At 39.1% G+C, this 27,754-nt stretch overlaps 1 protein-coding gene across 7 annotated transcripts in view; it reads left to right on the top strand.

Moving 5' to 3' along the window:
* The window catches only part of LRRC7 (leucine rich repeat containing 7), a 609,335-nt gene that overhangs the window by 111,526 nt on the left and 470,055 nt on the right, over positions 1-27,754 (top strand). For all 7 annotated transcript variants that reach the window (XM_025288475.3, XM_045166132.1, XM_025288482.3 and 4 more), the window contains one exon: positions 13,907-14,004. In XM_025288475.3, the coding sequence (XP_025144260.3) occupies positions 13,907-14,004 (98 nt within the window). Of the gene's footprint in view, positions 1-13,906; positions 14,005-27,754 lie in introns of those variants that run through there.

Genomic DNA, 27,754 nt, shown 5'->3' with positions numbered 1-27,754 from the left:
AGCAATGAACATATCCTAAATATTTCGCGTAACAATTATTTCTGTAAGGAGCTTCACGATGAGGAAAGACTGTTATTCCTCATACCAATCCAATTTGTTAGTAAAATACCTTCATAAAAATAGCAGATTTCTGATACAGTATTGCTTTGTGTGTAAGTAAAAAGCACAAAATTTATTTTAAAAAATAAGAGGAAAATAAATCAGTTTAAATCTAGAACTTTGTGAATAGGGTGCTTTCTGAATTTATGAAGAGCTGGATTTTTATTCCCATTGCTATGCATGCTCTTAATAATTTCATAGATTTTTAGTGGAACAATTGTTTGCTACAAGCTCTATAGAGTGAACTATATACCATTCACATTCCAGTTTTGATTTATTGTTTGGATGCCTAAGGCTTCCCAGGTGGCACTAGTACTAAAGAACCCACCTGCTAAAGCAAGAGGTGTAACAGACGCAGGTTTGATCCCTGGCTTGGGAAGATCCCCTGGAGGAGGAACTGGAACCCCATTCCGGATTTCTTGCCTGGATAATCCCATGAACAGAGGAGCCTGGAGGGCTACAGTCCATAGGGTCGCAAAGAGTTGGACACGACTGAAGTGACTTTGCACATTCCGGTTTTGATTGTTGTTTAGAAAGGTTAGAATCTACATTTTCAAGAAGTCCATAATGATGGCAAGCTATTTTGAATTCAATTTTCTAGAAAAGAGGTGAAAAGCAATACTATTATATGTATGTGTTAGTTGCTCAGTCATTTCCGACTCTTTGCAATCCCATGGACTGTAGCCCACCAGGCTCCTGTGTCCATGGAATTCTCCAGGCAAGAATACTGGAGTGGGTTGCTATTTCCTTCTCTAGGGGATTTTCCCAACCCAAGGACTGAACCTGGATCTCCTGCATTGCAGGCGGGTACCTTACCATCTGAGCTACTAGGGAAGCCACACTATTATATTTGTCATTCCCTAAATGTTGTTGTTGTTTAGTCACGAAGTCATATCTGACTCTTTGCCACCCCATGGACTTCAGGTTGCTCTGTCCTTCACTGTCTCCTGGAGTTTGCTCAAACATATGTCCATTGAGTTGGCAATGCCATCCAACCATCTCATCCTCTGTTTCCCCTTTCTCCTCCTAAGCTCAATCTTTTCCAGCATCAGACTCTTTTCCAGTGAGTCAACTCTTCTCATTGGATGGCCAACGTATTGGAACTTTAGCTTCAATATCAGTCCTTCCAAAGAATATTCAGAGTTGATTTCCTTAGCATTCACTGGTTTTATCTACTTGAAGTCCAAGGGACTCAAGAATCTTTCCTAGGACTGCAATTCAAAAGGATCAATTCTTTGATAATCAGCCTTCTTTATGGTCCAACTCTCAATCCATAGCTGACTACTGGAAAAAAAACACAGTTTTGACTATATGGACCTTTGTCAGCAAAATGATATCTCTGCTTTTTAATACACTGTCTAGGTTTGTCATAGCTTTTCTTCCAAGGAGCAAGCATCTTTTAATTTCATGATTTTAGTCACCATCTGCAGTGATTTTGGAGTCCAGGAAAATAATATCTTTCACTGTTTCCACTTTTTCCCCATCTATTTGCCATGAAATGATGGAACTGGATCACTGAGCATCTAATCATCTGAATGTAGATATCCAAAAAATAGCAAGAGAGATAAGAAAGCCTTCCTCAGCTATCAATGCAAAGAAATACAGGAAAACAATAGAATGGGAAAGACTAGAGATCTCTTCAAGAAAATTAGAGATACCAAGGCAAAATTTCATGCAAAGATGGGATCAATAAAGGACAGTAATGGTATGGACCTAACAGAAGCAGAAGATATTAAGAAGAGGTGGCAAGAATACACAGAAGAACTGTACAAAAAAGACCTTTACAACCAAGATAATCACGATGGTGTGATCACTCACCTAGAGCCAGACATGGGCCTTAGAAAGCATAACTTTGAACAAAGCTAGTTAGGGGTGATGGAATTCCAGTTGAGCTATTCCAAATCCTGAAAGATGATGCTGTGAAAGAGCTCACTCAATATGCCAGCAAATTTGGAAAACTCAGCAGTGGCCACAGGACTGGAAAAGGTCAGTTTTCATTCCAATCCCAAAGAAAGGCAATGCCAAAGAATGCTCAAACTACTGCACAATTGCACTTATCTCACACGCTAGTAAAGTAATGCTTAAAATTCTCCAAGCCAGGCTTCAGCAATACATGAACCATGAAATTCCAGATGTTCAAGCTGGATTTAGAAAAGGCAGAGGAACCAGAGATCAGCTTGCCAACATCTGCTGGATCATTGAAAAAGCAGGGGAGTCCAGAAAAAAACATCTATTTCTGCTTTATTGACTATGCCAAAGCCTTTGACTGTGTGGATCACAATAAACTGTGGAAAATTCTGAAAGAGACGGGCATACCACACCACCTGACCTGCCTCTTGAGAAACCTGTATACAGGTCAGGAAGCAACAGTTAGAACTGGACATGGAACAACAGACTGGTTCCAAATAGGAAAAGGAGTACATCAAGGCTGTATATTGTCACCCTGCTTATTTAACATATGCAGAGTACATCATGAGAAACGCTGTGCTGGATGAAGCAGAAGCTGGAATCAAGATTGCCGGGAGAAATATCAATAACCTCAGATATGCAGATGGCACCACCTTTATTGCAGAAAGTGAAGAACTAAAGAGCCTCTTGATGAAAGTGAAAGAGGAGAGTGAAAAAGTTGGCTTAAAGCTCAACATTCAGAAAACTAAAATCATGGCATCTGGTTCCATCACTTCATAGCAAATAGATGGGGAAACAGTTGGAAACAGTGTCAGACTTTATTTTTTTGGGCTCCAAAATCACTGAAGATGGTGATTGCAGCCATGAAATTAAACGACGCTTACCCCTTGGAAGGAAAGTTATGACCAATCTAGACAGCATATTAAAAAGCAGAGACATTACTTTGTCAAAAAAGGTCTGTTTAGTCAAGGCTATGGTTTTTCCAGTAGTCATGTATAAATGTGAGAGTTGGACTATAAAGATAGATGAGCACCGAAGAATTTATGCTTTTGAACTGTGTTGTTGGGGAAGACTGTTGTGAGTCCCTTGGACTGCAAGGAGATCCAACCAGTCCATCCTAAAAGAAATCAGTCCTGAATATTCATTGGAAGGATTGATGCTGAAGCTGAAACTCCAATACTTTCACCACTTGATGCGAAGAGCAGTCAGTCTTTTCCTTTGAAAAGACTCTGATGCTGGGAAAGGTTGAGGGCAGGAGGAGAAGGGAATGACAGAGGATGAGATGGTTGGATAGCATCACGAACTCAATGGACATGAGTTTGGGTGAACTTTGGGAGTTGGTGATGGACAGGGAGGCCTGGCATGCTGCAGTTCATGGGACCACAAAGAGTCAGACACAACTGAGTGACTGAACTGAACTTACGGAACTGGATGTCATGATCATCATCTTTTTGAGTTTTAAGCCAGCTTTTTCACTCTTCTCTTTATCCTCATCAAGAGGCTCTTTAGTTCCTCTTCACATTCAATATTAGAGTGGCATCATTTGCATATCTGAGGTTTTGATATTTCTTCTGGCATGCATAAATGTATGACATGGAAGTATAAAGCCAGTTTCTCCTTGAGACTATTGATGATCCTTGAATGTCGGGTAAATCATCATCACTGGCTTTATAAATCACACATCTGTCTCTTTTCCAACTGAACAGTGCTTTATCTATCTTTATATTACATAGGCATTTCACTCTCTACCTGAGCAGTTTAAGTGTAGTTAAGATGTGATATTTTTCAAAACAGTCTTTCTGTTTAACTTTGTCCAGTTTGTCCTTATTAAATATCAATTCAAAATATTTTACTGAGATAATTGGGTATTGATTATTTTTGCACTGTCATTTGGAGTTCAAATTGGATCTTGATGAATACTTGAGGCTTTTTAATGGCTACTTTATTCTTAATATGTGTTCATAGTTCTAGTTTGGCTCCAGTTTGATTTGGAGTGCTGAATTCAGATTCCACTGTCCATAAAAAGAAAACCAACGGCTCAGAGATAAAGCAAGAACACTTTGTACTGCCTTTTTATTAATAAGTCTTTCCTCTTTTTTTCTTAAATTCAAAGCCAAGAAAGGATTTCTGAAAAGCTCAGTGGTCACCTGCCCTTAGAACTTTGTAAGGATGGATTGTTATAATATGCTGCCACCTTATTATTCTATTTCCCTGGACAGAACAGACTACCAATCATTATTTTCAAAAATCATATAGCAATATTTTTCTTCCTTTTACTATATGCAGGCGTAAGTACATTTTCATGTTTTAAATCCTTATTACTTTTATTATTTTATTTTACCATGAATTATTTATATTTAGTTTTTAGATTTAATAGAAGCCTAGGTTAAAGTGACAATAACTGATAAAATTTCAGTATTTTAAGATTTAGTGAACATCTACAACTCAGTAAGAAAACTACTTTTTGAGACACTAAACATTAGAAAAAAGAAAAGATTGACAACCTTTTCTTTGCATTGTGAGATGAAGATTGCATTTTGGGAGTCAAAGGACCTGAGTTAGGTCCTTCCTCTGGCCCTCCTGCATTGCCTTGCATATGTTACTTAATTGCTTAGACTTCCTGTTGTCTCATCTATAAATAGTAATGCACTGATATCTACTTCAGAATTGTCAAGAAAATGAAACAAATTATATGGCAGTATTTTGACAAATGTAATGTGTTATGTCAAAGCCCTCAAATGGACTAGAATCTATATGAGTAAAGGATCCAAACATTGAAATGAAGAATAATACTAGCTGAAAAATCTTTGGTTACACTTCCAAACATTTAGTAGGTATCATAGAGGAGAATCAGAAGGCAAGAACTGAGTATATTTGAAGTGATTGAATTTGTTTCTGAGTGTAATCAGAAGTTAAAAATAGATCCTCAAGGATGGGTAAAATTTGAAATAAAAAGGAGAATATTCCAAATGTTTCTGCCAGGATAGAGCAGACTTCATCTATTCATTGAATCATTTATTAAATACTTATGGCCTATTGACCATAGTCTAAGCCCTGGAAGGAATATCAAGAAAGATGGAGTAGCAATGGAAAAAAAAAAGATGTTTGACTTGTATCACATGGTAGACAATTTAAACTTATTGACATGGCAAGCCTTTGACTCCGTTGCTCTGGCCACTGTTCTCATTTTTGATAGTACCTTTCCTAACTGCAGTCTTCTCACCAGACCTCACCTTACCTCTGAACCAGTAGAATGAATTCACTGAACTTCCATTTCCTACATCTTCAAGTATACATATTTTTATTTACAAGGGTTCCCAAAGCCAGTATTAGAACTAGTATAAGGCTGTTTTCATACTGTTCTGTTCACACTGTTCATGGGGTTTTCCAGGCAAGAATACTGAAGTGGTTTGCCATTCCCGTCTCCAGTGGACCACATTCTGTCAGACCTCTCCACCATGACCCGCCCATCTTGGGTGGCCCCAGGGGCATGGCTTAGTTTCACTGAGTTAGACAAGAGTGTGGTCCTAGTGTGATTAGATTGACTAGTTTTCTGTGAGTATGGTTTCCGTGTGTCTGCCCTCTGATGCCCTCTTGCAACACCTACCATCTTACTTGGGTTTCTCTTACCTTGGACGTGGGGTATCTCTTCACGGCTGCTCCAGCAAGTGCAGCCACTACTCCTCAGCAATACGTGAACTGTGAACTTCCAGTTGTTCAAGCTGGTTTTAGAAAAGGCAGAGGAACCAGAGACCAAATTGCCAACATCCGCTGGATCATGGAAAAAGCAAGAGAGTTCCAGAAAAACATCTATTTCTGCTTTATTGATTATGCCAAAGCCTTTGACTGTGCGGATCACAATAAACTGTGGAAAATTCTGAAAGAGATGGGAATACCAGACCATCTGACCTGCCTCCTGAGAAATCTGTATGCAGGTCAGGAAGCAACAGTTAGAACTAGACTTGGAACAACAGACTGGTTCCAAATAGGAAAAGGAGTACGTCAAGGCTGTATATTGTCACCCTGTTTATTTAATTTATATGCAGAGTACATCATGAGAAATGCTTGGCTGGATGAAGCACAAGCTGGAATCAAGATTGCCAGGAGAAATATCAATCACCTCAGATATGCAGATGACACCACCCTTATGGCAGAAAGTGAAGAGGAACTAAAAAGCCTCTTTTTTTCATTTTTAAAATAAAATATTTATTTTGGAATAATTTTAGATTTACAGAAAAGTTGCAAATATAATGCTGAATTTCTATACCCTTTGCTCAGATTCTCTTAACGGTAACACCTTATAGAACTAGGGCACACTTACAAAAAGGAAGAAATTATCATTGGTGTATTACAGTTAAGTAATTTACAGATTATCAGGATTATTGGGATTTCACCAGCTTTTCCATTAATGTCCTTTTTGAATTCCTGTTTCTAATCCAAGACACCATGTTGCATTTGTTTGTCATATCTTCTCAGTATTCTCTGGTCTGTGACAAATTTCTCTACCTTTCCTTGTTTTCATGACCTTGGCAGTTTTGACGAATATTAGTCCAGCATTTTGAAAAGCATCCCTCGTTTCATATATGATATGAAACACCAGTCCAGGCTCGATGAACGACACTGGACGCTTGGGGCTGGTGCACCTGGACGACCCAGAGGGACGCCATGGGGAGGGAAGAGGGAGGAGGGCCCAGCACGGGGAACATGTGTACGCCTGCAGCGGACCCACGCCGACATATGGCAAAACCAATACAACACTGCAAAGATAAAAAACAAAATAAAGAAAAAAAGAAAAGCATCCCTCGTATTTTTTTCATGGTCAGAACCACCATGGGGTTATGATTTTTGTGATGAACCATAGATGTGATGTGTCCTTCTCATCACATCAGGGGACCTGTAATATTAATGTGATACTTAACCACTGGTGAGACTGAGTTTGATCACTTGGTTAAGGTAGGGTGTCTCAGGTTTCCCTACTGTAACATTACTGTTTTACCCCTTTCCCCACTATATTCTTTGTAAAAGAGTCAGTAAGTCCTAAACACAACCCACACCCAAGACAGGAGGGAGGATGAAACAGTGGGAGGCAGAATATCCACATAAATTACCTGGAATACTTTCATAAGGAAGATGTCCCTTCTCCTCCTTTCATTTATTTACTCAGTCATTATTTCAGTATGCTGCTGCTACCTCTTGATGAAGGTAAAAGAGGAGAGTGAAAAAGTTGACTTAAAACTCAACATTCAGGAAACAAAGATCATGGCATCTGGTCCCATCACTTCATGGGAAATAGATGAGGAAACAGTGGAAACGGTGTCAGACTTTATTTTTGGGGGTGCTCCAAAATCACTGCAGATGGTGACTGCAGCCAAGAAATTAAAAGACGCTTACTCCTTAGAAGAAAAGTTATGACCAACCTAGATGGCATATTGAAAAGCAGAGACATTACTTTGCCAACAAAGGTCTGTATAGTCAAGGCTATGGTTTTTCCTGTGGTCATGTATGGATGTGAGAGTTGGACTGTGAAGAAAGCTGAGTGATGAAGAATTGATGCTTTTGAACTGTGGTGTTGGAGAAGACTCTTGAGAGTCCCTTGGACTGCAAGGAGAGCCAACCAGTCCATTCTGAAGGAGATCAGCCCTGGGTGTTCTTTGAAAGAAATGATACTAAAGCTGAAACTCCAGTACTTTGGCCACCTCATGCGAAGAGTTGACTCATTGGAAAAGACTCTGATGCTGGGAGGGATTGGGGGCAGGAGGAGAAGGGGACAATAGAGTATGAGATGGCTGGATGGCATCACTTACTCGAAGGATGTGAGTCTGAGTGAACTCCGGGAGTTGGTGATGGACAGGGAGGCCTGGCGTGCTGCAATTCATGGGGTCGCAAAGAGTCGGACACGACTGAGCGACTGAACTGAATTGAACTGAAGGCTGTTTTAGAAACACTTTTTTGTTGTTGTTCAGTCACTCAGTCATGTCCGACTCTTTGCAACCCAATGGACTGCAGCAAGCCAGGCTTCTCTGTCCTTCACCATCTCCTAGAGCTTGCTCAAACTCATGTCCATTGAGTTCGTGATTCCATCCAACCATCTCGTCCTCTGTTGCCCCCTTTTCCTGCCTTCAATCTTTCCCAGCATCAGTGTGTTTTCTAATGAGTCAGCTCTTCCCATCAGGTGCCAAAGTATTGGAGTTTCAGCTTCAGCATCAATCCTTCCAATGAATATTCAGGACTGATTTCCTTTAGGATTGACTGGTTTGATCTCCTTGCAAGCCAAGGGACTCTCAAGAGTCTTCCCCAACAACATAGTTCAAAAGCATAAATTCTTCAGCACTCAGCTATCTTTATAGTTCAACTCTCACATTCAAACATGACTACTAGAAAAATCATAGCTTTGACCATATCGACCTTTGTTTGCAAAGTAATGTCTCTGCTTTTTAGTGTGCTGTCTATGTTTGTCACAGCTTTTCTTCCAAGGAGCAAGCATCTTTTAATTTCATGGCTGCAGTCATCATCTGCTGTGATTTTGGAGCCCAAGAAAAGAAAGTCTGTTACTTTTTCCATTGTTCCCCCATCTATTTGCCATGAAGTGATGCGACCAGGTGCTGTAATCTTCGGTTTTTGAATGTTGAGTTTTAAACTGGCTTTTTCACTCTCCTCTTTCCCCTTCATCAAGAAGCTCTTTAGTTCCTTTTCACCTTCTGCCATAAGGGTGGTGTCATCTACACTTCTAAGGTTATTGATATTTCTTCTGGCAAACTTGATTCCAGTTTGTGCTTCATACAGCCTGGCATTTTGCATGATGTACTCTGCATATAAGTTAAATAAGCAGGGTGATAATATACAACCTTGATGTACTCACTCAATTAATGTTAAAAAAAATATATATCTACCTGGACCTGACCCCAGCTTATTGAATGGAAATCTTTAGTACTGAAATGGGGGAATCTGTATTATATAAAGTTTCTCAGATAATTTTTGACCTATATTTTGGAGATACTGCCAAGAGAGTTGTGGACATGGTTGCTCATGACCTCTGATTGCTTTTTCATGCTGTTTGATATCAATCTGGCTGCCCCTATTTCTTCCCAGCAGTTGACATGTAGGCTGCACTTTCCAGATCTCTTCAATGAGTTGTTAGAGCAGCTTGCCTGTGGTCATCACACTTAATCTCTCCTTGCTGGCACTGTTAACACACTCCCACTGGTGACATGCCAAGCTTGAGAGTAGCTAGAATAGCATCTTTGCTCTGACCTGGCTGTGCTCCAAGGCTTCATTCTTGGTCATTTTGTCTGACCATTTAATGCAAACTGTAGATCATAGATGACACTGGTCATCTGGTAGAGAGTTCAAGTAGCCAGAAGTATAATCTCAAGCGGGTGGAAATCTCACAGTTATATTAGCTTGGACATGAACATTGCTGAGTAACACATTTAATTTGATTCAAAGTATATTTCCCACTGGGTATAATAACACTTAGCATTCTGACAACTTTTAATGCTATTTTAATTTATATGCTTCTATTACTGTGTTGTATACATAGTTTATAGTGAGTTTCTTTGACCCCAGTTATCTTTTTCTTGGTTCTAAAAATTTTAAATATCACAAATGAAAGCAAGCATTTCTGAAATAACTAATTGATTTAAAAAATCAATATGTTAATTTGAAGATACATATTTTTACAAATATATATATTTGTATAATATTATATTTACATATAACATATACTTTTTATATATGAGTATGCATGAGTGTGTGCTAAGTCACTTCAGTCATGTCCAACTCTTTGCTACTCCATGGACTATAGCCAGCCAGGCTCCTCTATCCATGGGATTCTCCAGTCAAGAATATTGGAGTGGGTTGCCATGCCCTTCTCCAAGGAATCCTCCCAACCCAGGGATAAAACCCATGTCTCTTGTGTCTCCTGCATTGGGAGGAAGGTTCTTTACCATTAGCCCTACCTGGGAAGCCCCAAAGTAACTAAGTATCTTTCCCTGAAATATTTCTTTAAGAGACAGAATGGAAGTTTAGCCCAGGCAGTCCAATTCCAGAACCTGGGCTCATCACATTTAAATAATACTTCTTTGCTAATACTGCATAATCTCTTGCATATCTACTTGTGAGCATTCCCATAATGCAACATTTGGGCACCATAATTCTTCATGATCTTTGATGCCAATTAGCAACCATTGTAAGTGAAACTCTCCTGGAATTCTTAGCAGTACTTTCTAACATACATTCATTTTTCTGGCATACCCTCAAATGTAGTTACATGGAAATCAATTAGACCACTACGTTTTCATATATTCAATAGTCTGATACATATAAAGAAAATTAATAACCCATCTAAGAGATTGGTTTACATAGATTTCCAACCAGAATAAGCTGTCATCCCTGATTAGTAAAATCATGATGACTAAAAATTGGTTTTTAAAATTAAATCATAATTTTGTGTTCAGTTCAGTTCAGTTGCTCAGTCGCGTCTGACTCTTTGCAACCCCATGAATTGCAGCATACCAGGCCTCTCTGTCCATCGCCAACTCCCAGAATTCACCCAAACTCATGTCCATCAAGTCGGTGATGCCATCCAGCCATCTCGTCCTCCTTCATCCCCTTATCCTCCTGCCCCCAATCCCTCCCAGCATCAGAGTATTTTCCAATGAGTCAACTCTTCACATCAGGTGACCAAAGTATTGGAGTTTCAGCTTTAGCATCAATCCTTCCAAAGAATGCCCAAGACTGATCTCCTTGAGGATGGACTGGTTGGATCTCCTTGTAGTCCAAGGGACTCTAAAAGGTCTTCTCCAACACCACAGTTCAAAAACATCAATTCTTCGGTGCTCAGCTTTCTTCACAGTCCAACTCTCACATCCATACATGACCACTGGAAAAACCATAGCCATGACTAGACGAACCTTTGTTGGCAAAGTAATGTCTCTGCTTTTCAATATTCTCTCTAGGTTGGTCATAACTTTCCTTCCAAGGAGTAAGCGTCTTTTAATTCCATGGCTGCAGTCACCATCTGTAGTGATTTTGGAGCCCCCCCAAAATAAAGTCTGACACTGTTTCCACTGTTTCCCCATCTATTTCCCATGAAGTGATGGGACCAGATGCCATGATCTTCGTTTTCTGAACGTTGAGCTTTAAGCTAACTTTTTCAGTCTCCTCTTTCACTTTCATCAAGAGGCTTTTTAGTTCCTCTTCACTTTCTGCCATAAATGTGGTGTCATCTGCATATCTAAGGTTATTGATATTTCTCCCGGCAATCTTGATTCCAGCTTGTGCTTCCTCCAGCCCAGCATTTCTCATGATGTACTCGGCATATAAGTTTGTGTAGATACTTGCATTTGTAGGTTATGTTTGTTGTAGTTTATGTTTGTTGTAGTTTACTATCTTCAGCTTGTGACTACTAGTGGTTAATTATAAGTTCACGTGATTTTTATATCATCATGAAAATTCATGCATTTGCTGAAACATGTAATCAAAAGTCTGCATTGAATTAATTCAAGAGTCAGAATCTAGAACATTTTGTATAATTTACATGGCTTATATTGAAACTGCAGAATTGGTCCTGTAAGCTCAGACCCTGCCCCTCATATATAACGTTAAAGCAAATTATGTCCTAAACTCTTGAGATTTTCATTTTCTTACCTGTCATTGTATGATTATACAATGTATTATCATACAATGATAAGCTTTTTTCTCACTTGAGCTTTGAGTGAAATTGTTTCAAGTTATCACATATTGAGAAATATTTTTATACTTTATATACGTAGCATGGGCATATGAGTGGGTACACACACACACACACACACACACACACACACAAAGTAGTCCTTACCTATGAATAGATTGGTTTCAGTAAGTATATTTGGAAAAGTGATTTTTAGAACCAGTGACAGCATCTCATAGGAATAGTGTTACGTTACTGCATGCATGCTAAATCTCTTCAGTCATGTCTGGATGTTTGCAACCCTATGGACTGTAGCCCACTAGGCTCCTGTGTCCATGAGATTCTCCAGGCAAGAATACTGGAGTGGGTTGCCATGCCCTCTTCCTGAGGATCTTCCTGACCCAGGGACTGAACCCAGGTCTCTGATGTTTCCTGCAATGGCAGCAGTTTCTTTACTAGTAGCCCTATTATGTTACTATTCCAGTACAAAAAATGTTATTTACTCATATTTCATGCCATTTTACATATTGCTTTTATTGGATCATCCTTTCCCAATTTCCTCTCTAGACACTAGAAATATGTCTCTGTACCACTCACCTTAGGAGATCTTCCACTACTGTAACCCATGACAACCATGCTGTTTTCAATATATGCTATCAGCCAGCACAGTGGTATTCTATTAGAATAATTATGTAGATGTTAAGAAGCTATGTTTATATTTTCTTTTCTTTTGTTATATTCATTTCCTATGTAGGCCATTACAGAGTATTAACTAGAGTTCCCTGGGTTATATAGCAGATTCTTATAAGTTTATGGGTTTTTTTTCAAAATGATACATATCACTGTTTTGTTCTGAATTTTCAAATCTTGAACACTCAATAGTTGCTTAATGTTTTCAAAATAAGTAGAGTGTACAACAGTGGCACAAAACTGTAAGGTTTACTAAAACCAGAAAATACTAATCACAGAGTATATTCTGTTTATTATTCCAACTCAAGTTGCATTTGGTCCATTTATTATTATTTTCTGGTTGTCAGCATTGAAAGTAACTGAGAAGTTCGCTTTATATTAACCATATTTCCAAGGAGTCACAATTAATTTAGAATTAGAAAACCCTTCTCAAGTTAATCATTGGCACAGAGAAAATCAGCAAGTAAACTCTGGAAAGCTGGTATTCAGAATGCTGGTGAAAGGTTCTTTCTTTCTAAAATGTAACCTGATTTTTAATAAATGTGTTTGCTTTGTAAGTAATCACTTTTTTAGTCAATGGGTCTCCCACTTATCAGTTTAGGTAACTATAACAAAATATCACAGACTAAGTGGCTTAAGCTACAGAACTATATTTCTCACACTTTTGGGGTCTTAGAAGTCTAATATAGAGACACCAGCAGAGTTGGTGCTTGGAGAGAGCTCTCTTCCTTGTTTGTAGATGACTGCCTTTTCACTGTATCCTCCTATGCAGGGGAGAGGGAGCTCTAGTCTGTCTTTCTCATTTTATGAAAACACTAATGCCATTATGTGTACCCCACCCTTATGACCTGAGCTAATCTAGTTACTTCTCAAGGTTTCCACATCAAAATACTGGTACTTTAGGGGTTCGAAGAAGGCAATGGCACCCCACTCCAGTACTCTTGCTTGGAAAATCCCGTGGACGGAGGAGCCTGTTAGGCTGCAATCCATGGGGTCGCTAAGAGTCGGACACGACTGAGCGACTTCACTTTCACTTTTCACTTTAATGCATTGGAGAAGGAAATGGCAACCCACTCCAGTGTTCTTGCTTGGAGAATCCCAGGGACGGGGGAGCCTGGTGGGCTGCCGTCTGTAGGGTCGCACAGAGTCGGACACGACTGAAGTGACTTAGCGTAGCGTAGCATAGCATAGGGGTTAGAGTTTCAACCTGTGAAGGTAGAAGGTGGGAGGAGTGGAAGGGGCTAGGGATACAAACATTCAGCCCATAAGAGTCCCTAATTGGAGAATGTGCATATGAGTTTCACCCACATGGGTTTCTATGTTTTTAAAATTGGAATGCCTTAGAAAAGTCAAGCCCTCTCCAGTTTTCTACAGTCCCTGCCACTCCCGACTGTCCTGCTCCTTGCTCAGTTCTCTTAAGGATGTGGTCCACAAATGTCTCTATATACCTGAATCGTTGACTCTTGATCTAAATCATTTAATTTTTAAAAATGTATCGAGATTTTTATATTAAACTACCCTTTCAATTTCCTCCTATAGGATGGAGAACTTAATACGGGGAAGGAATCCCCCACAATATCAGAGAAGTCCTTGTAAAGAAGTTCGTGCAGCACTTCGGAAGAGGCCTGAAGAGGAGTGTAAGTATGTTTAATAGGATTAACTTTGTTCTAGATAGACTTAGGTGAGTAGCATAACAAAACTACAATGTTAACCTTTAAGTGATCAATCAAATAATAGAGGTATTTAACAAATACTTGTTGAATCTAATTGAAATTACTGTAAAAAATATCATATGGTGCCTGGGTTTAGGCACTAAGAACATTGTTTTCTTTGTTTCTTGTGTACTTCAAAATGCTCTACTGATAAGTTGGTTCTGTGTTCAAATAAGATTGGAAAAGGCCCCACAGTTTACCACATCTTTCTTAGACATATGTTCCATGAATATTGCTTCCAAAGAAGTTAAAAAATTTTTTAATTTGTTTTAAATGAACATTTTCCAGTTTCGTTTGACCACAGTACTCTTTCAACCTTTAAAAAACAAAACAAAACAACAACAAACCAAGGACTCTTTGAAAACCACTGCGTTAGTCTAAAGAATAAATGTCTAGTGGCAAATATAAATCCATTGTTCAAAATGAAATATTTGAATTAATTGAATTTAGGAACAGATTTTGAACGAGGAGTCATGTATTCCCTCATAAAGCCATTTTAATCCATCTTTAAGTTATCAAAATGTTACAATGTATAATTGTAGAGATCTTGTCTAAATGTTTCTAGTCCATAGCATTGTTGGAGATGTTTTTATCATAATATTTGTGTTTTAAGTTTATATGATGACCCATAATACTAGCTTTCCTCATGGCATTTGCATCTGGTTATTTTCAGGGAACTAAATCGCAGTTCATTATGACAAAAATTTATCTGAATGATGTATGTTTACAGGAATTTACATTGTGTTAAGGATAGAGCTAATGCAGTGGATTCATTGGCATAAACAACTTAGTAGACTTTTAAGGTTATGTTGGTATTTTAAATTAGTTTGAAGTACACTATTCTGGGTGAAGATCAAATATATTAAATCTGGGCACACTCATGGCAAGCAGTGTGTTTTTGTTTTCTTTCATTTTATTAGAAAGTCAATAGATGATCTGATTGGGTTGGTATCTATGTCATTTGATATAGTGTTTCATTTTGGTATACTTATAACTTCCAACATTATAAACAATATCCAAGTAAAACTAAAATTTGAAAGTGAAGATATAGTTAATGGGCATGTTAAAACAAAAACTGTTTGTAAAATGCAGACTCGTGCATAAAACTATTGCTTCTTTATTGGGTTCACCAGGATTTCTCCTCTATGATGGTTTAACACAATCAACTTAGTCTCTGTTGTAGTTCTGCAGGTTTTATTTAGAAACTTAGAAGGGGTTTTGCGAATAAAGCTGTAGTTGATTCTCTTGGAGTCACAGAGTATATTTAGTATATATAAAGTCATTTTTCAGGCCTCTTATACTGAGTTGGTCTAACCCAGAGGTTGACCAGCTACAGTCCAAATATATCCTGATGCCTCTTTCTATAATAAAATTTTATCAAAACACAGCCATCTCTATTCATTTAGGAATTGTGTATAGCAGCTTTCCACAACAAATGAAAAGTTGAGCAGTTGTGACAGAAACTATATGGTCCACAAAGCCAAAAGTATTTACATGATTCTTTACAGTAAAAGGTTTTAAAACCCTTGTCTAGGCCAGTGGGTCTCAAAGTGTGGTCTCCAGACCAGCAACAGCACCTGGGAATGTGCCATTGAAACACAAATTTTAAAGTCTACAACCCACATCTACTGAATCCAAACAGCTGAGAGTCAAGTCCTATAATCTATGTGTTTTGAAGAAGCCCTAGAGGAGATTCTGATGCAAGCTCAAACCTAAAAAACACTAGCCTAAGTCAAGTGATTGGCTGTAAGATGACATTAAATTACCATGGTTACAAAAGACTAATAATAATAATAGACATATTTCAGAGCTAAGTCTTTGTTGTTTAATGTAAGGTACATTAAAAAAAAAAACTCTGTATTCTGTTATAACAAGAAAATCCTCAACAACTGGATCATGGCGGTCAGGACAATTTTTGAAATATCACTACAGGAGCTCAACTGGATTGACTATGTTGTTGAACATGGAAGGACATAATGAGAAATGAGAACCATACAAAGTAATATTCTCTCACATTATTCCCTGTTAGTTTAATACATAGTTCTTCTTGTCATGTATGGACTGCTGTTAATTCCCTAAGAAAGAATTCTCTTTTTAAGAATGAGAGCAATACAGTAGTTAATTAAGACATTAACTTTAAAGTTACACACAGGGATTTATTCTTTAATGTGACACAATATGATCAGATGCAGGACCCTGGGTATTATTTTCTTAATCTAAATGAGTCAGTCTGCTTATTTGAAAAATGAGGATAATTAAAGAGTCTTCCTTGAAAATTTGTTTGGAGAATTAAGGACGATTTATATTAAATACCTGGTATAGAACTTGGGATGTGGCAAGTTTTTTTCTTTCTTGCTTTCTTCCTCTTCATCTATTATTGCAGTGCTTATTTTCAGCTAACCATTTGAAGATAGCAAAGCATGTTTTGATCATAGAAATGAAAATATAGGAAAATTATAACTACTATTTTTAGAAATAATAATAAACCATAAGGAACAGGTTGTAAACAAACGACACAAAGCTGGAATTCTTGCAGCAGTGTTAGATACTAATTTCTGTTAGTTAGATATAATTTTTCTCATGGTCTTTCCTCATAATTCTACAAATTCAACATGGGATCTAAATCAAAACTTACAGGTCAGCTCCTGTGGAAAGCCGCCACCTTAGAAAATCATCATCAGAGATCAGATCAGTCGCTCAGTCGTGTCCGACTCTTTGCGACCCCATGAATCGCAGCACTCCCGGCCTCCCTGTCCATCACCAACTCTCGGAGTTCACTCAGACTCACGTCCATCCAGTCAGTGATGCCATCCAGCCATCTCATCCTCTGTCATCCCCTTCTCCTCTTGCCCCCAATCCCTCCCAGCATCAGTCTTTTCCAATGAGTCAACTCTTCGCATGAGGTGGCCAAAGTACTGGAGTTTCAGCTTTAGCATCATTCCTTCCAAAGAAATCCCAGGGCTGATCTCCTTCAGAATGGACTGGTTGGATCTCCTTGCAGTCCAAGGGATTCTCAAGAGTCTTCTCCACAGTTCAAAAGCATCAATTCTTCGGCGCTCAGCCTTCTTCACAGTCCAACTCTCACATCCATGCATGACCACAGGAAAAACCATAGCCTTGACTAGAGGAACCTTTGTTGGCAAAGTAATGTCTCTGCTTTTGAATATGCTATCTAGGTTGGTCATAACTTTCCTTCCAAGGAGTAAGCGTCTTTTAATTTCATGGCTGCAGTCACCTTCTGTAGTGATTTTGGAGCCCAGAAAAATAAAGTCTGACACTGTTTCCACTGTTTCCCCATCTATTTCCCATGAAGTGATGGGACAGGATGCCATGATCTTCGTTTTCTGAATGTTGAGCTTTAAGCCAACTTTTTCACTCTCCACTTTCACTTTCATCAACAGGCTTTTGAGTTCTCTTCACTTTCTGCCATAAGGGTGGTGTCATCTGTATATCTGAGGTTATTGATATTTCTCCTGGCAATCTTGATTCCAGCTTGTGTTTCTTCCAGCCCAGCGTTTCTCATGATGTACTCTGCATATAAGTTAAATAAACAGGGTGACAATATACAGCCTTGATGAACTTCTTTTCCTATTTGGAACCAGTCTGTTGTTCCATGTCCAGTTCTAACTGTTGCTTCCTGACCTGCATACGAATTTCCAAGAGGCAGATCAGGTGGTCTGGTATTCCTATCTCTTTCAGAATTTTCCACAGTTTATTGTGATCCACACAGTCAAATGCTTTGGCATAGTCAATAAAGCAGAAATTGATGCTTTTCTGGAACTCTCTTGCTTTTTCCATGATCCAGAGGATGTTGGCAATTTGATCTCTGGTTCCTCTGCCTTTTCTAAAACCAACTTGAAAATCAGGAAGTTCACAGTTCACGTATTGCTGAAGCCTGGCCTGGAGAATTTTAAGTATTACTTTACTAGCGTGTGAGATGAGTGCAATTGTGCGGTAGTTTGAGCATTCTTTGGCATTGCCTTTCTTTGGGATTGGAATGAAAACTGACCTTTTCCAGTCCTGTGGCCACTGCTGAGTTTTCCAAATTTGCTGGCATATTGAGTGAGCACTTTCACAGCATCATCTTTCAGGATTTGGAATAGCTCAGCAGGAATCATCATAGAAAGTCAAATAAGAGTGGCTTCCCTTTGCTGAGAATTGAAAGAATAGTGGAACTTGACTCTGACAATGTGTACGTGTGTGATCTCAGTCGATAGGATCCTCCAAATGCAAGGAAGCCCTCTTTCATTTGAAGATTTGCAAACAAATTCTATTATTTGCTGAATAACAGAATTTATACTATTTTCTTTTATAATCATTTAAAATATTTTCAATGTTAATATTGATATTAGGTCACCAGACATATTACTTTTAACCAGTTATTTCATGTAAGTTATATCTAGCTATGCTGCATTTAGCATAGCCAAGCAAATTTTCAAGAATCAAGTACAAATTTTCAAGAATCGAGTAAAAATTGATCCTTCAAAAAGGCAGACTTTTAAATATGCTCAAGTTACTTCCCATAAAAAACATAAATAAAAACTTTGTCCTCAAAACCAAAGTACCATTCAGCTACAGCCCTACGTTCTCCTTCTGTCCCCAGGCAAACCTCTCTAAAGAGTCATCTATGCTCACTCCACTTACCCTCCTCTCACTCCTCCAAATCAATGCAGTCTGGCTCCTATTCAATCACTCTGCTGAGACAGCTATTATTCAGACCAGCCATAATCTCTTCATGATGCTGTATTAATTTTATATTGCTTTGTAATAAATTACCACAAATTTACTGTCCTAAAAAACAGTTTATCTCAGTTTCTTTGGATCAAGAATCCAGGTGGGGCTTAGCTAGGTTCTCTGCCTCAGAGCTTCACCAGGCTGACGTTTCATCATGAGCTCAGTAGGGGAAGAGGCCACCTCTAAGCTTACTTAGGCTGTTGGTAGAATTTTCTTTCTTATGGCTCTATGACCAAGAGTCTAGATTTTTTTATGACCAAGAGTCAAGCTGAGGGCCACATTTAGGATCTAGAGATCTCCTGCAGTTCCTTGGTGTATGTACATTCTCAATACAGATGCTTACTTCATTCTTTATACAAAATGTCAAAATATTCTTGTATTAACCAGTTTAGTAAAAATCATGATAATTAGTCAAGTTCTTGCTTTCATATTAGAAGTTATTGAACATGATTTAATGTCCATTTAATGTTCATTTTCCCTGATGACTCAGGACAGTTTTGTAAATGTCAGTTCCTATCTAGAATTCTATCTGGGAGCCCTCCATATCAGATTGTCACCTTTCACTTTGCTGTGATTGCTCTTGCTTTTTATCTGTCCACCCCTTCTTTTGGGATTGTGTTTCCTATTTTAATGCTCTCGTTCAGAAACCATCCTTTTTAAGAATTTCACACTAAATATGTGTCAATGAATCAAGGCTTGAAAACCAGTCAAGCCCTTGGATGATTTACAGTGAACAGGATAGAGAAATAGGGAATACTAAATGCAATTAAGAAGTGGGGTACATTAATCTAAAAGATCCTAAGCCTACCCTGCTTCTCACTGACTTCATCTCAAGTTTGTGATGGGTCTCTGGATACTTGGATTCTTTACCAGGTTCCTTTTTCAAATTATGTCCTAGTGATTCCAGTATGGTGTAGATGACCTGGTGTTACTGTCAACTCATTCACTTGATCAGGGCACTTAGGCAGTGGCGGTTGGGGAGGGTTCATATTTGCTAAGGAAATGTGAAGTAACCCTTTACGGTGGTAGCACCATGCTGTGTAGTTATAGAACTCGTACATGTGCATAACAATGTCAGTGCGCAGAGGAAGAGTTACTATCTTTTCCCGGGCTTCTGTTTATGCTAGGAGACTTCCTAGATGCCTCTAGAAAATACTCCCTATCCTTTCATTAGCCTAAATTGGTATAAATCCCTATCCCTCTATCATCATTATACACCATAAGAATGCTATGTACTCATTGGCTTAAGCCTATTATACTGGGCCAATCACATTTAAGAGTTGGTTTAGTATTAAAAGTAATCCTAGATAATGTGGAGAAGGCAATGGCACCCCACTCCAGTACTCTTGCTTGGGAAATCCCATGGATGGAGGAGCCTGGTAGGCTGCAATCCATGGATGGGGTCGCTAAGAGTCAGACACGACTGAGCGACTTCACTTTCACTTTTCACTTTAATGCATTGGAGAAGGAAATGGCAACCCACTCCAGTGTTCTTGCCTGGAGAATCCCAGGGATGGGGGAGCCTGGTGGGCTGCGGTCTGTGGGGTCGCACAGAGTCGGACATGACTGAAGTAACTTAGCATAGCATAGATAATGTAAGGTAATGAAAGTGAGGTAATGTATTTGCCATTTGGCCTAGTATAATGGAAAAGGTAAAATTACTCAACATTATATCCCATACTATTGCTTGTAGTATATATTTGTCTCTGTATACTTAGCTATCCCAAATTATTTTAGAGCTAAGAATGGGAAAATAGAAACAGAAGAGGTGGTACTTGGCAGATCAGGAATCTGAAAGTGAAAGTGTTAGTTGCTTAGTCATGTCTGACTCTTTGGACCCCATGAACTGTAGCCTGCCAGGCTCCTCTGTCCATAAAATTCTCTAGGCAAGAATACTGGGGTGGATAGCCATTCCCTTCTCCAGGGGATCTCCCCAACCCAGGGACTGAGCTCAGTTTTCCGGCATTGCAGGTACATTCTTTACCATCTGAGCCATTACGGAAGCCCCCAGTGATATTAAAGTGACTTCCAGGCCTCTATTTATCATGCAGAGCCCTTTTTTCCTATCTAAGCCCTATAATTTGTGGGCAGTTGTGTTTCCATTATCTTCAGTTGCTCTTTAGCTTTTCTTAAAATACAGTTTCCTTCTTGTTTGGAATGAAACTCATTTCCTCTACATCTCCCTTCCATTCCAGCCCTCCTTTTTGTCAAGCTTAATTATTGGCTATATCGTATATTTTTGGGCTCCAGAATCACTGCAGATGGTGACTGCAGCCATGAAATTAAAAGATGCTTACTCCTTGGAAGGAAAGTTATGACCAACCTAGATAGCATATTCAAAAGCAGAGATATTACTTTGCCAACAAAGGTTCGTCTAGTCAAGGCTATGGTTTTTCCAGTGGTCATGTATGGATGTGAGAGTTGGACTGTGAAGAAGGCTGAGCGCCAAAGAATTGATGTTTTTGAACTGTGGTGTTGGAGAAGACTCTTGAGAGTCCCTTGGACTGCAAGGAGATCCAACCAGTCCATTCTGAAGGAGATCAGCCCTGGGATTTCTTTGGAAGGAATGATGCTAAAGCTGAAACTCCAGTACTTTGGCCACCTCATGCGAAGAGTTGAGTCATTGGAAAAGACTCTGATGCTGGGAGGATTGGGGGCAAGAGGAGAAGGGGATGACAGAGGATGAGATGGCTGGATGGCATCACTGACTCGATGGATGTGAGTCTGGATGAACTCCGGGAGTTGGTGATGGACAGGGAGGCCTGGCATGCTGCGATTCATGGGTTCGCAAAGAGTTGGACACGACTGAGCGACTGAACTGAACTGAACTGTATAGATCAGGCTGGGGCTCCCCAGTGGCTCAGTGGTAAAAAATCCACATGCAGTGCAGAAGCTGAAGATGCAGGTTCAATTCCTGGGTCTGGAATATCCCCTGGAGAAGGGCATGGCAACCCACTCCAGGATTCTTGCCTGGAGAATCCCATGGACAGAGGAGCCTGGCGGGCTACAGTCCATAGGGTTGCAAAGAGTTAGACATGACTGAACCGACTTAGCCCACATGTACATAGACGAGGCTGTAGGATCTCAGACTTGTTAAATAATTCATGCAATGTCACACAACCAGTCAGTGCCAAAGTTGGGATGCAAATGTTAAGTTTGACTCCAGAAGCTATCTTATTCCTACTGTTCCATGTTATATGCCTACACACAGTATTCTATGCTCTCATTTTAGCTTTCCAGGATTCAGATCAGATCAGATCAGTCACTCAGTCGTGTCCGACTCTTTGCGAACCCATAAATCGCAGCATGCCAGGCCTCCCTGTCCATCACCAACTCCCGGAGTTCACTCAGACTCATGTCCATTGAGTCAGTGATGCCATCCAGCCATCTCATCCTCTGTCGTCCCCTTCTCCTCTTGCCCCCAATCCCTCCCAGCATCAGAGTCTTTTCCAATGACTCAACTCTTCGCATGAGGTGGCCAAAGTACTGGAGTTTCAGCTTTAGCATCATTCCTGCTAATTCTTAAAAAAAATTTTAAGCATAAATTATCATAGAAAGAAATATATAACATGTGCATATACCTTAAAGAATTAGAAACTAGCACTCATGTATCTAAAACATCAGAGTTGCTGAATTACAGATTCCTACTCAGCTCTGTTTATCTCTTTAGTTTGGCATATCCATTCTAGAAAACTAGTCTTTCCTACTTCTCATTTCTGAGGTCTTTCTTTACAGCGACCATTTCTTAAGTCCTACAAAAAAGTCAAAGGAATAATGTACATGATTTTCGTACTAGGGGACTCAAAAGAAACAAATGGTCAGTGATTTCTTATTAGCTTGAAAATATTATTTGTTTGATTTTTTTATTAATATCTTAGATTGTGACTATACAGTATCATAACAAAGAAACAAAGTTGCATTTTTAAGTTGAATTTTATCAGCAAGTTTGAAATTAATACATGTTACTCACTAATAGTTTGGGCATGATATTATAAATATAAGATTAAAGGGAGATTAGATTAAATTAGATTCATAGCCTGAACAATCTTAGACTAATTAAAAAACTGAAATCAAGCTCATGCAAGCTTACTACAAAATTAGTATATTTTAGATAACTTTTCCATTCAAGGTGGTAACAGAAATTCAGGCAGAAATATGTCTTGAATTCTTCTCTGGAATATCCACAGGTTTAAACCAGCTTTCTCAGTTATCAGCAGTTATATTTATCCCAAGACTCTATGTAAGATATAATTTTAGAAAAAATCCACTAGCACTAATTTTACTGGCACCTCTGGCTTAGCAAGCCATTCATTTGAATTAGGGCTTGAATCATCACTGGACTTTTTAAAATGCAAATTCCTTCAAGGGTAACACTAGTTAAATCTTAGGACTCTAACATAAAAGTGATTTTAGATCACTAATCTCAGCAAAGGGCTTCCCTGGTGGCTCAGAGGTTAAAGTGTCTGCCTGCAATGCAGGAGACCTCGGTTTGATCCCTGGGTAGGGAAGATCCCCTGGAGAAGGAAATGACAACCCACTCCAGTATTCTTGTCTGGAGAATCCCATGGAGGGAGGAGCCTGGTGGGCTACAGTCCATGGGGTCACAAAGAGTTGGACACGACTGAGCGACTTAACTAACTAACTAATCTCAGCAAAGAATCAAATCTCGAGAGAACTTCGGATGCTCAGGAAGAAAAAGGAAAGGTCAAAAAATGGTTATATAGGTGAGGAGTTTGAAAACAAATTCACTTGCTACATATTTTTGCTAAGGGTTTGTTCTGTTATCTGGTGAAAGACATTTTCACATAAAATTTCAGTCCTTTCTACATTCTTGCATTTATTTCAGTAGTAACTACCATACTAATTTATTCTTCCTTTGTGAAAGGTTCTCCTTCTCTCCTTGGAAGATGGCAGGAAAGAACGCCCTCCTATTGGTCCCTGAAACACTGTGCACAGATTAATAATGCAGTAATTACAGCACAGTATTTTACCATTTGCTTGCATGTTTATTTCCTCCTATTTGGGTTCTAAGTTGCTTAAGAGCAGACAGATACATCTTAATCATTTATCTACCACTAGCATTAAGCATGTTATTTGATATACAATTATCACTCTAATAAAAGTTTACCCCCTCAAATTAATAAACTGTAAATGATGAAACTCAATTCATGCCATGATATTTATTGGAATCTGTGCCCATGTGTGCTAAGTAGCTTCAATTGTGTCCAAGTTTTTTGGAACCTTATGAACTGTAGCCCGTCCGGTTCCTCTGTCCATGGGGATGCGCCAGGCAAGAATACTGGAATGAATTGCCATGTCCTCCTCCAGGGGATCTTCCTGACCCAGGGATCAACCCGCATCTCTTATGTCTCCTGCATAAGCCGGCAGGTTCTTTACCACTAGCACCACCTGGGAAGCCCCTATTGGAGTTCAAAGGAATCCAATAAATAACTTCAATTTTCCAGGATAATTTTGGAACCAATTAAGGTATTGACAAGATGTCAGGAAGTTAGAGATCAAGCATCAATTTCATTACTTTTAAAAGCTGGATAGGAGGACATAGCTGAGATGTTTGACAACAATCGACTTCTCACTACAAATGCATACTTAACCCAAATGCATACTTAACTCAGCCACAGCAGTTCAGGAAAACCATGGGCCTGCTCATGTGGGGAATTCCTCCTACAAAATGTATAGCATTGAGAAACAGTTCAGTGTACTTTGTCTTCCCTAAAGCAGGTTCACCCCAAAGAAAGATGGAGGAAGGGGATGGCTTACACATGTCAAATTCTGCAAAATTTACAAATACGGTAAATCACTGCATTCTCTAGTAAGAGTTAGGAAAGAGATAAGAGGTCTATAGTGTTGGAAAAATCTCTCCACACAGAAAATAAGTGAGTGGAGAAACATCTCCACTTGCAATGTTGCTTATAATTTTTATGTCTTAAGCTACAGAGCTTAAACATTAAACCCTTAGACAACTAGAGGGGAATTAATTAGGGCAATCTCTCCCAGATATAAACTGCTATTCTTTCATGACCTCTTCTGGTATCATTGGGAGCAGAGAGGTGAAGCAGTGTAGATTTAACTCCAAGACCACTGTAAACCAAAGTCTTAACACTTCATGTTCTACTTATTATCCAAATAATGCTCTACAAGATTAGCAAGGTTTCTGCAATATGATTAAACTGCATTCATTTATCCAACAAATATCTACTGTTTGAGTGCACGTGTGTGCCTGTCTCCCTGTTCTGGGTGTTTGTGATACATAGTGACAAAAAATTTAAAAATCAAAAAAGGCAAACATTTCTAGTCTCAACAAAGTTATGCTCTTGTTGGGGAAAACAGACATTAAACAAAATAAATAAGTTATAATCCATAGAAGGTGATTCATATTTTGGAACAAAGAGCAAAGTTAAAGGATTTATGATTAGATAGAGATTTGAGAGCACTTTTAAGTAGGAAGACCAGAATATGTAGAACTTCACAAATAAAGAGATGAAGGAGTTAACCAGATCGGTTTAAATTCTATGACTCCTGTATTTAAATTTAACTGGAAGAACCCTCCCATCCAGAGTTTAATTTTGGCATCATGCATAGTTGGGCATAACTGAGTGACTAAAACTTTCACTTTTTTTCCCATGCAATATTTTCAAACCTTTAAAAATTGTTGCCTTTTTGAGTTCCAGATATGGGCTGAATGTGAATCTGACTAATGGTGTGGTTTCTACAAAGTCTGATGAGCAAGTGTCTTTAGTTCTAGAACCCTAGTGCCTTTTGCCACGTGTGCTGCTATGGAATTGCTTGTTGTTGTTAGTCGCTCAGTCATGTCTGACTCTTAGGATTCGATGAACTGTAGCCTGACAGGCTCCTCTGTCCATGGGATTCTCCAGGCAAGAATAGTGCAGTGGGTAGCCATTCTCTTCTCCAGGGGATCATCCAAACTCAGGGAGGGAACCAAGGTCTCCTGCTTTGCAGGCAGATTCTTTACCATTTGAACCACCAGGAAGACCATGGAATTGCTTAGACCTTTATACCTGCTGGCATTGTCATCTGTTTCATCTGGAGAATTAACCTCAGCACATTCCTGGCCTAAATCAGCTGTTGTTTCTTCAGAAATATGTGCCTCTAGGGACTTAATGAGGCTAAGTGTCTGTTCTTTCAAGAAACTTTCTTTCTTCAACATTGGATTGTTCTGGGAATGCCTTGAGTAGAATCTCTGTATTATCTTTTTCACAGAAGTAAAGTAGGCACTTAGTGCTTCATCTCTTTCTATTGTTTTACTGATTTTAGGTTAATGTTGCCAGATAGAATACAAGTTCACTTCAGTCGCTCAGTCATGTCCAACTCTTTGCGACCTCATGAACCGCAGCACACCAGGCCTCCCTGTCCATCACCAACTTCCAGAGTCCACCCAAACCCATGCCCATTGAGTCGGTGATGCCATCCAGCCATCTCATCCTCTGTTGCCCCTTTCTCCTCCTGTCCTCAATCTTTCCCAGCATGAGGGTCTTTTCAAATGAGTCTTCTCTTCTCATCAGGTGGCCAAAGTATTGGAGTTTCAGTTTCAACATCAGTCCTCCCAATGAACACCCAGGACTGATCTCCTTTAGGGTGGACTGGTTGGATCTCCTTGCATTCCAAGGGACCCTCAAGAGTCTTCTCCAACACCACAGTTCAAAAGCAACAATTCTTTGGCAAGGGACCTGGATAAATTTGAATTCATATACACAACAAATACATTTTTATCTCTTGTTTAACATTTATATCACATTTAAAATGAAAATATTATTCTTTATCTGAAACTCAGATAAGGGTGTTTGGATTCTACAGAAAAACAGAAACAATAGCATGTATATATATATATATATATGTGTGTGTGTGTGTGTGTGTGTGTGTATTTTAAAGGAATTGGCTCACCTGATTATTTTGGCTGGCAAGTCCAAAATCTGCAGGCTGAAGAACCAAGAAGAAACTGATATATAAATCTAAAAGTCCATCTGTTAGCAGAATTCCCTTTTTCTTTGGAAAAGTCAGACATTTTCTAGAAATAACTTCAACTAATTCGATGAGGCTCACACTCATTATGGCTTCCCAGGTGGTGCCAGAGGTAAGGAATCTGCCTGCCAATGCAGGAGACACAAGAGACACAGATTCAGTCCCCGGGTCAGGAAGATGTGGGGAGTAGGAAATGACAACCCACTCCAGTATTCTTGCTGGAAATTTCCATGGACAGCAGAGTCTGCCATGCCACAGTCCATGGGTCACAAAGAGTCGGACATGACTGAATGCACATGTGCGCACGCATGTGTGTGTGCATGCGTGTACACACACACACACTCCTTATGGAGGGTAATTGGTTTTACCAAAATTCTACTAATTTAATATAAATCTTATCCAAAAACACCCTCACAGAAGCCTCCAGAATAATGTCTGACCACATATTTAGGCATTGTGGCCCAATCAGTTTGACCTGGAAAATCAACCATTACAGTGTCTTTTTTTTTTAATTTGTAAATCTGACAACTCTATTTCAGGGGTCTGAACTGAGTTTCTGAGAATTTAAATTGTTCCTATGTTGATCTATTTCTTTCTTTAATAATGTAAAACTATAACTATTTCCTAGTACTTTGGTTTTTAGGTTTTCACTGCTTTTGGACTCAAATATATTTTTTGTAATATATTTTCCTAAACTTCGTCTCATGAGGTCTTCTGTATGAGAGCTATTAAATCAATAAATTCTGAGTCTTTCAAAGGAATTCACTATTCAAAGAAATCATATTCATCCTCACTTGTCTGGGTTGGATAATCACACTGAGGGAGAAATTTCCCATGAAATTGGGATCAAAATCAAGCCGAGACTCTACCTCTTATTGTTCTGCATGCCTTTTCCTGCAATATGTCTCCTTTGAAAAGAAGTGCAAGTGAAAGTTGCTCAGTC

This window comes from Bubalus bubalis, chromosome 6, assembly GCF_019923935.1.
Source record: "Bubalus bubalis isolate 160015118507 breed Murrah chromosome 6, NDDB_SH_1, whole genome shotgun sequence".
Classification (NCBI taxonomy): domain Eukaryota; kingdom Metazoa; phylum Chordata; class Mammalia; order Artiodactyla; family Bovidae; genus Bubalus; species Bubalus bubalis.
Note: the sequence above shows the minus strand (reverse complement) of the source record. Positions and strands in the feature narration are given on the sequence as shown.